At 40.7% G+C, this 10,217-nt stretch overlaps 1 protein-coding gene across 1 annotated transcript; it reads left to right on the top strand.

Moving 5' to 3' along the window:
- Window positions 1–8,955: 8,955 nt before the first annotated feature.
- Window positions 8,956–9,867, top strand: LOC134221278 (general odorant-binding protein 45-like). Its single transcript, XM_062700480.1, has one exon. It carries the CDS (start codon window positions 8,956–8,958, stop codon window positions 9,865–9,867), a length of 912 nt encoding a protein of 303 aa, XP_062556464.1.
- The last annotated feature ends 350 nt before the right edge of the window (window positions 9,868–10,217 follow it).

The raw sequence follows: 10,217 nt of genomic DNA, 5'->3' as shown, positions 1-10,217 counted from the left end.
TATAAAGTTCACAGTTCCGAAGTTCCGAACTTCTATCAAGTTCCACGATAGCAGAAACCAAACTTGCTGTCAGCACAAAAGTTCACAAAATAATTTTTTCACTTCACTAGTACAAAAAAACTTCTGAATAATACGAACATGAGCATAGGAACACTGTTACAAAAACAAAACAAAGTGAAACATCAAAATGTTCAAAGCCGCCAATCAGGTCCACAGGAACTTTTTCTAAACTTTAAAGTTCAAAATCAAGCTCCATACGAACTTTTTGTGAACTTTCAAATTCAGAATCAGTTCGGTGTGAACTTTTTGTGACATAAAGTTCGCATTTAGTGCCACCTTGACATTATACGAACTTTCTAGTTCACATTTTATCCTGATTGAACTTATGATGAACTTTGACACAAGTGGCATATATGAAATCAACTTATGAAGTAAAAATTTGATAATTTTACACGTCGGTCGTATGGAGCAGTGGTACGCATCCCGGATTATAAGAAGAGAACTGGAGTTCAATACTTGTGTAAGGCGTGTGTGTGTGTTTTTTTTTTCTTCCTAAGCAATGGAGGGGGAATCTGCTCAACAGACATCTTGGGTTGTCCAGGAAGTGCGGAGTTAGGGGCCACCTCCAACAGCAAACGAGGGAGGCAGGACTGCATCCCCGACCCGCTAAACCGTTTCCATAGCCGCCAAGCCCATAGTCCCTTCGGTACAACCAGAAAGTAATGCTTCAAAGGGGGGCCAGTGCACAACGCACCCTCGAGGTTAGCTGCGTGTCCATGCAACACCGAATATTGTGACTTGCAGCCTGGGCACTGTTGTCCTTCTTACATCAGCTAGAGTGAAAAGGTACGCCTCGAGCGTCTGTACACCAGGAGGTGCGGCTCAAACAACGTCTGCCTGGTACCCAGCGACTGATTAACGAAATGCTGTATCGCGTCATCTATACTTATGGTGGCAGCCCCACCAGCGTGATGTAGGTAACGCGACCCCGGTAAGGTAGCTTAGTGAAGCCTCTCAAGTACCACGAAAAATGGAGATATAGGAAAAAGAGAACGTTATTTTTGGCAACCAACCCGGCATCAAAATAAGGACTATGATTGGACACTCGGTACCTGAATTGTCAGGATCCTAAATGAACCTGGACGAGTGAGCCTTCTGGCTCATGAACTGCAGAAGGTTTGAGTGAACGTGGCCGCTATTCAAGAAGTCCGATGGCCTAGATCCGGAGAACGTGAATTCCGAGCCGTGGACCTCACGACCAACACTGCATTCAAGTATAACATCTATCACAGTGGCGGCGGAAAAGCAGAGCATGGAGTTGGTTTCATAATGATGGGCAAGCAGATGAAGCAAGTGATGCGGTGGAAACCCATTAGCGAACGAATCTGTGTGGTGAGGATACGGGCAAATTCTTCAGCCTAAACAACGATGCGTTACCATTTCCAGCGATTGTCGGCGGAAGGAGTATCTGCTGAGTACCGCAAGAAGCTCGACGAACGGATAAATGCAATCAACGTTAACGACAACAACAACGATCTATGGGAGTCGATCCAAGGAGCGGTGAGCACAACAGCACGAGAAGTGGTAGGCACTGCACAGAGGTGATCCAGGACGGGTTGGTTCGATGTGGAGTGTCAGAAAGTGACAGACGAGAAGAACGTTGCCAGAAGCCGAATGTTGGTGTCGGGTACACGATCGAATAGAGATCGGTACAAGGAAGCAAGAGCCGTTGAAAAACGAACCCACCGCAGCAAGAAGAAAGAATACGGAGAACAAGTGATTAGCGAGGCGCAGGAAAAATAGAGCAGAATGATATGCGGAGGTTTTGTGAGACTGTCAATGGCGTACGGAGAAAGACAGTGCCATATCCCGTCATGTGCAACGACCAAGAAGTGAATTTGCTGACAGATGAAAACGGAAGTGGCTGCCAGGTGAAAGCAATACTTTGAGACTTTGATGAATAGTGGAAGTGACTGTGCATCGGTGAACAGAATCAATATTAGCGATGGACAAGCTGTGGAGTCGCCTACACTAGACTAGGTTACAAAAGCTATTAAAGATCTGAAAAACAATAAGGCAGCTCCTGGCTGAACTTCTCAAACATGGCAGTGAGCAGCTTTATGTAGTTCTGCACCATAGTATGTCGAAGTATGTTGGACGGCCTCATTTTCCCTCTCTTTAAGAAGTGCGCCAATTACCGAGGAATAACCCTCCTCAATTCGGCGTACAAGATTATGTCCAGTATGCTGTTCAACAGATTGAGACCGCTTGAAGAGTCCTTCGTCGGCGAATACCAAGCAGGTTTTCGTGAGGGCTGATTAATGACGGATCAGATGTTTACCCAGAGACAGATCCTTCATAAATTCCGGGAGTGCAACTTGCAGACACATAATCTGTTTATTGATTTCAAGGCGGCGCACGATTCAGTGAAACGGAAAGAATTATGGCAAATTATGCTTGAACATGGTTTTCCGGCGAAACTGATACGGTTGATTCGTATAACGTTGGATGGATCGAAATCAAGTGTAAGGGTTGCGATTGAAATATCGACATAATTTGTTACCTTAGATGGTTTAAAGCAGGGTGGGGGAGACAGCGAGGATTGGACTTACGATCAATACCAGCAAAACGAAGTACATGGTCGCTGGCAATCATCGTGGGTTCATTAGTGTGGTGGTAGTGAAATGGTGCTAGATGGTGAAAATTTTGAAGTGGTGGAAGAATTTGTGTATCTTAGAACATAAGTGACGTGCGACAACGATGTTCCCCGCGAAGTGAAATTGGCGTATTGCAGCTGCAAATAAGGCTTGTTACGGACTTCATAACCAGCTTAAGTCCCGTAGTCTGCAAACGAAGACAAAATTCACGCTGTATACTATTCTGATTCTTCCGGTGGCTTTATACGGCCATGGAACATGGACGTTAAAGGAGGCTGATCGGAGAGCTTTCGGAGTGTTTGAGCGTATGGACAATATTCGGGGGTAAACAGCAGAACGGTATCTGTCGGGGTCGCATGAATAACGAGTTGTACCAGGTGTATAAACGGGTGGATATTAAATGTTTTCCACCCGGAAACATACCGGACCGAACTGAGAATCGAACTCGCAATCTTCGAATTCACAATCTGTGCCTTTTGTGGCAAAATGTGGATCCATGCTAATAGACCTCAGAATAGAATATAATTACTGCTATTACCCCCCTTTGAAGGCATATTAAATGTGATTCCGAATTTTGTTTGCCTCAAAATCGAAAATAAATCTTCCATGAGTAATAGAATGGGGCGCAGTTGCACGAAAAAGCGCAAACTTCATCCAATCAAGTGACATCAATCAAGTGTAGAACCATTGAAGAAGAAGAATATGGTTTAGAAATAACAGAATGTAAGCAACTTTTATAAATCTGAATCTGAATCTGAGAATTTACTAGAAATATAATGATTACGTTTATTGGTTGAAACTGTAGTCTAAAATTTTCTATTTGGGATCTTCCTTGGAAATATTATCAATTCTCCACCTTATCGGCCGTACGATTTGAAATCGTCGCAAAGCAAAGTGACGCCAAAATCGTCGCCAGCTGAAATGGCCAAAAGATCTGTCAGATCAACAGTGAATAAAAAAATTTATAATCTCAATAATCACATTACATTAACCAAAAATGAGCTCTGTTTTTATGCAGATTAACATGATTTAAGAGTAAAAGAAGTATGTTAATTAATAGACTGTAATCTCGACATTTTGGGGGATTTTTGATCAAGCAATTCCAGTGTCAAAACCGGGTTTTACTACTGTACAGAATTCTTCGGATTTCCGCAAGAATTTCTTGGGAATTTGCTTCAGGGAATTTTTTTCGTAAATATCTTAAATATTTATTTAGGAAATAAATTTCAAAAATAAATTCCAAAAATTCTTCCAAGAAGTCTTCCCGATAGCATCGGAAATTCCATCCCCTCGACAATTTCTGCTGTGAATCATCCGGAATTTCATCCAATTTCTACAATTCTAGGACAAAATTTCAGGAATTTCCTTAGAAATTTCTCCTAACGAAATGCACAAAGTAACCGATTTCTCCAAGAATTTCTTTTGAAATTCCTTCAAGAATTATTTTGAAATTTCCTCCAGGGATTTTTTTTAGAAAATCCTCCGGAAATTATTTCGGAGACAAATCAAGCAATTCCTTTGGATATTCCTCAAAACGTTTCTTTGAAAATTTAAAAAATAAAATCTAAGGAAATTTCGAAAATTTCCTCAGTTTTTTCTTTACGAATTCTTTTAGGAATTTCTTTAAAATTAATTTGAAAAATTCTTCGGTAATACCTAAAAAAATCCTTCAGGAATTCCTACAGAAATTGTCTTGGGAATGCCTTCCCAAAATCTTTGAGGAATTTCTCTTAAATTGATTTAAAAATTTCTGGAAGTATGCAATCCTTCAGAAATTATTCCGGGAACTCCTCCAAGAATTTACTCCAGGAATAATTTAGAACAGCGGTTCTCAACCTTTTTCTTGAGAGATACCCCTTTGGACTTTTGCATCAATTGAGGTACCTAATATTTTTTTTTGCTGTAAATGAAAATAAGTATAACTCATAAGATATTTGAAAAATGATTCTGAAAATTAACGGGATATATGGCTATCCATAAAGTTAGCTGAAATTTTCATTATATCGAGATTTTGAGGAGAAGCTCCGAGCCTCTTGAAAAGTGACTTACGAGCCATGCAAGCTTCATAGCATCTTGAAAGGACCTTCTGAGCCTCTTGAACGTTGCCTTCCAATTATCTCGAAAGATGAGTTTCGAGCCCTTTGAATAGAGGCTTTCGAGCATCTCGAAAGAAGGATTCCGGGCCTCTTGAAAGGAGGCTTCCGGGCCTCTTGAAAGGAGGCTTCCAGGCCTCTTGAAAGGAGGCTTCTGGGCCTCTTAAAAGGAGGCTTCTGGGCATCTTGAAAGGAGATTTCCGGGGCTTTTGAAAGAAGGCTTCCGGGTCTCTTGAAAGGAGGTTCCAGGCCTCTTGAAAGGAGGCTTCCAGGCCTCTTGGAAGGAGGCTTCCATGCCTCTTGAAAGAAGGCTTCCAGGCCTCTTGAAAGGAGGCTTCCAGGCCTCATGAAAGGTGGCTTCCAGGCCTCTTGAAAGGAGGCTTCCAGGCCTCTTGAAAGGAGGCTTCCAGGCCTCTTGAAAGGAGGCTTCCAGGCCTCTTGAAAGAAGGCTTCCAGGCCTCTTGAAAGGAGGCTTCCAGGCCTCTTGAAAGGAGGCTTCCAGGCCTCTTGAAAGGAGGCTTCCAGGCCTCTTGAAAGGAGGCTTCCAGGCCTCTTGAAAGGAGGCTTCCAGGCCTCTTGAAAGGAGGCTTCCAGGCCTCTTGAAAGGAGGCTTCCAGGCCTCTTGAAAGGAGGCTTCCAGGCCTCTTGAAAGGAGGCTTCCAGGCCTCTTGAAAGGAGGCTTCCAGGCCTCTTGAAAGGAGGCTTCCAGGCCTCTTGAAAGGAGGCTTCCAGGCCTCTTGAAAGGAGGCTTCCAGGCCTCTTGAAAGGAGGCTTCCGGACTTCTTGAAAGGAAGCTTCCGGACCTCTTGAGAGGATGCTTCCGAACAACTTGAAAATAGGATTCCGAGCTTACTGAATGTAGGTTTCCCAGCCACTTGATAGAAGGTTTTCGAGGCTGTTGAAAGAAGGTTTCCGAGGCTGTTGAAAGGAGGCTACCGGGCTTTTTAAAAATCAACACTCTATAAAAGTAGACGCAACTTTTTTTCCGTTTGTTCGAAACAACATAGTTCCTTTAGAGAAAAGTTAGCTAAGGTCTGTAGCTTTCCATTGGTGTTCATTTTACTGCATAATGTTTAAAACAGGATTTTGTTTTACGATTGTTCTGAAATTTTCGATCGATAACCCGGAGAAATTTATGGAAGAATTCCCGAAGGTATTTCTTCAGTTGTTCATGAAGGAATTCTTGCACGAGTCAAAAGGAATCCATGTAAAAATCTAGAAATTTATTTGAAAATTCCAATAGGTTTTTGTTTGGAAATTCTATTGAAAATTCTTTCATGAATTCCTTTAATAATTCCTTTCCTTCCTTCAGAAATTCATTAAAAAAATTCTACTAGAAAATCTATTCTAATTGTGCTTTAAAATTTGCTTCAAAAATTCATTCGGAATTTCCTCCTAAAATACATTTGGGAATTCCACCAGGAGTTTCTTCCAAGAATAATTTAGAAAATCATACAAATGTTCCTACTGAAACTTCTAAGAATAATTTATGAAATTCCTCCAGAAATTCCTTAGTAAAACAATATAAAATTCCTTCCGAAATTCCTGAAAGAATTTTGATGAAATTTATTAAAGAATAATATTAAAGTAATTTTCAGAGGAGATTCAACCAAAAATTTAATACGAAAAAAAGATTTTTTCGCAGGAATTCCCAAAAGAATTTCCAAATTAAATGACCGAAAGATTTTTGAAAGAATTTCTAAATGATTCTGAAAAGATTCCCGAAAATATGCTCAAAACAAAATCCGAAGTAATTTCAAAAGAAATCTCCAATGGTCTAAAGATTTTCTGGAAGGGTTGCTGAAAAAATCGCGAGGAATGACGGAAGGAATTCCGAAAAAAGAAATTTCGAAAAATTGAGAGGATGTTCTGAAGAAGTTCTCAAGGGAAATTTGGAAGGAAATTTGAGAAATTACTGGAAGAACTCCCAAATTATATAATACAATTTTCTTTTGAGAAATGCTTTGAAAATGTCTTGGGAAATATCTATCAAAAATCCTTCGGAAGCTCCTTTAAGAATACCTACGGAAATGGTTTCAGAAAAATCTCCCGAAATTCTTTTAGCAGAATTCCTTTCACGACTTTCTTTGTTTAGGAACTTCTCCCTTTTTTAAAAAATCCCCTCCAAAACTCCAGGAGAAAATTCTTGGAACTCCTTTGAACTTCATCCAGGAATTCTTTCAAATTTTAATAAATTCCTTAAGACCTTTGGATATGGCTTAAGAAATTCTTCCAGAAATCTCTTCAAAAATACATTCAGAAATTCTTTTAGGAATCATTCGGAAATTACTTCAAGGGTTCCTTCGAAAATTTCATGTTCAAAATTTCCCTTAGAAACTCTTTCGAGAATTCCTTCACATATTTTAATAATAATTTTCCAAAAAAAAATATTCCAACAAAATTATCGAAAATCCAGGGATGTCAAAACGAATTTCCTGGGTAAATTCCTATATTATTGCTAGAGAAGTAGAAACATTTTCTAATAGTTTTACTGAAGAAATTTTCAAAGAAATTTCTGGAACAATTTCAAAAGTTGAACAAAAACTTGAAGGATTTTCGAAAAGATGTTTTGAAGGAATTTTTGAAGAAATTGTTACAGAAATTCGAGGAATCAAAATATTTCATTAGGTAAAATTGGCAAATTGTTGAAAAATCAGTTTTTTTTTCCTAGAACAATTTGGCGTATTTAATTAAATTTCAGGAAAAATATTCAATTCGGTAGGTCACGTGCCCTATCATGCCCCAGCTCAACTCCGCCAGTGGTTACAAAGTAAACGGTCAATATCAGGGTTTGCAAAAATCGCTCTCAATAGATAACTAACAACGATGAAAGAGAGGCAAAAACTGTTCCGAAACATAACAAGCCATGATAACAAATTTATCAAACTTGTATACAAGTTCGAAAAAACAGAATCGGATAGGCAGTCCCCACACAAAAATGGTGATTCTCGCTTTGTTTCCGCCCATTGCGTGTTCGTTACTGCACAACTGTATAGAACAAGTTGAAATGCACCATCAGAGCCAGTGCTCCCCGCATTTGGAGCTTTCTAAAAGAAATTTATCATGGGGTATAGCCTCCCGAATCAGTTATCTATCATGACAACTCTCGCGCGGGATGCTACATATCGTATATGTATATAGAGATTATAATTGAGAGACTTGCTCATTCACTTTAGGATTCAATCCCTGGTCAATATTAACTTTTTCAAAGTGCATTATATAAAAGGCAAACTTTTTTCGTATGAAGTTACCTTAATCATCGTTTCATTTCTGATTTCGTCTCAACCAAATTACGTAAATATGTCGAACACCCCATTGCAGAGGTTCCCAAACTGTGGGTCGCGACCCCCAGGGGGGTCGTGGGCTGTTCAGTGGTGGGTCGCGAAAGACAAATCCTAATTCATAATTTTGTTACTATTTTGTCCCACAAATCTATTCCATATTTTGAATTAGGATCTAACTAATGATTAGATGATTAAAGAACAACAAACCTGACGATGTCAACGGCCTTTTTATGTTATACGATATTTGGACAAGTAGAAAAAAGTAATATACAATCCAAATGTAAGCCCCGAACCCAATCCTGATCTAAATCAAATCCAAATCTATTTAAAATCCAATCCATATCTAATTCAAATCCAATCCATTTCTAATTCAAATCCAATCTAAATCAAATCGAAATCCAATTCAAAATCAGTCTGAATCCAACCCAAGTTAAATTAAAATTCCATCCAATCCAATCCAAAAAATTGGCGAAATTTTGACAAATACAATGATGGTAAATAAAACAATTTATTATAATTTGTCCAATCTAACGCGAACTCATTTTTATCTAATTTCACAAAATCAATGCATTTGGTACCTGGTGGGTCGCAAGCAATATGGGATTCTGCTAGGTGAGTCGCATATCCAAAAGTTTGGGAACCTCTGCCCCATTGCATTCATCAAAAGTAAAACCAATTTCTCAGGACTGGATAAGCCCCGCGAGCCACTATTTACATATGCTAGTGCGTATGTTTATTATTTAAATCGGACGCTTTCGAATTTTCGGTTTCCTGGCTCGGTGCACGTCCGCACGTGCATGCGCCCAAAACAGCCAAAACGGCAAAAGAACTACTTAAGCCTCTGGGCGAGCCACCAGAGAGCACACAACTGAACAGCAGCATTTCAGTGTAGCAACAGTTTGTCTAATTAGTGTCATCAAAATGAATCGTCTGCATTCAATGGTCGCAATCGCGGTGGTCGCCTTACTTGGCGGAGTGTTCGCTCGGCATGACGCTGTGTTCAAAACGTTCAGTTCGACCAGCAACGAGTGCGCCAAATATCTGAACAACGATGGCAGTGGAGATTGCAATATCCACTGCGTGGGTGTGGTCGCTCATGTCTGGAACGATACTGTGGCCAAGTTCACACCGAATTACGCCAACTTCTTTGCTCCGGATGCGGAAGATAACTGCTACGAGAACCGCACCGATCGTTGCATGCAGCATGTCGACCACAAGGTTCCAGTTTTCGACAAGTGCGCTCGGGCTAATCAATTGGGACAGTGCTATGCCGACCAGTATGGAGAATTGAAATCCAACGTGCAGGAGTATGTTCCGAAGACCGACGTGCAGTACACCAGAGTTTTCCTGCAGTGCGCCTCCATCTTGGGTCTGTCGCACCAGGACCTGCAGGCCATGGTCCAACAAGGAGCTTACAACGTTCCGGCTGCCGCTTGCCTGCTACGATGCACCTTGATGCGTATGGGACTGTACACTGACAGCGCGGGAGTTGACGTGCCGCTGGCCACTCGGCAGTGCGGTCTGTACAACGCTACCGAAAACGTGGAAAAGTGCCAAGCCAGAATACAGGAAGAGGAATGCGACAAATGCAAGCGGGCCGTTCGCATCGCAAAGGAATGCCTCCGAATGCACTTCAATGTGAAACCGTTGGGAGAAACCTTCGCTGTGGAGTTGTATGGAACCAGTTCAGCATGTGCCTTTTGCTTCGCTTACTACGGATTAAACGCGATCTTCTTCTGTCCCACGTGTCCCTACCTTACTTACTACACCAATAGCTACGCGACCTCATCCTCTTCGGCGGGTAGCTCAAGCGGTTTCACCTTTTATGGGTAATTAGCCAAGAGGTTGCTAAAGGTTAATCGAATTCGTGTTTTGCTTGCTGTCAACGTTTTTTTTTCCCAATTGTAAATGCGTTTTTATTTATATAACTCAATAAATGGGCAATTTAAAAAAAAAACACATATTTGTTGTATTCAAACTATTTCATAAGTGCGATTCATGTTAAGTGCGATTAAGAGAACTAATTACCACAATTCTGGAGAAATTGATCACTTTCAAAATTAGACGTTTGAAGCAAATATTACCACGCAATTACCTCGATAGGGGTAAGCGTGGAGGGAGATGCAGATTCAAAAAATATGAATGCCAGTGCAGACCTAACTTGAGCTGCCATAAAGTGTCAC

This window comes from Armigeres subalbatus, chromosome 3, assembly GCF_024139115.2.
Source record: "Armigeres subalbatus isolate Guangzhou_Male chromosome 3, GZ_Asu_2, whole genome shotgun sequence".
NCBI classification, from domain to species: Eukaryota; Metazoa; Arthropoda; class Insecta; order Diptera; family Culicidae; genus Armigeres; species Armigeres subalbatus.
Note: the sequence above shows the minus strand (reverse complement) of the source record. Positions and strands in the feature narration are given on the sequence as shown.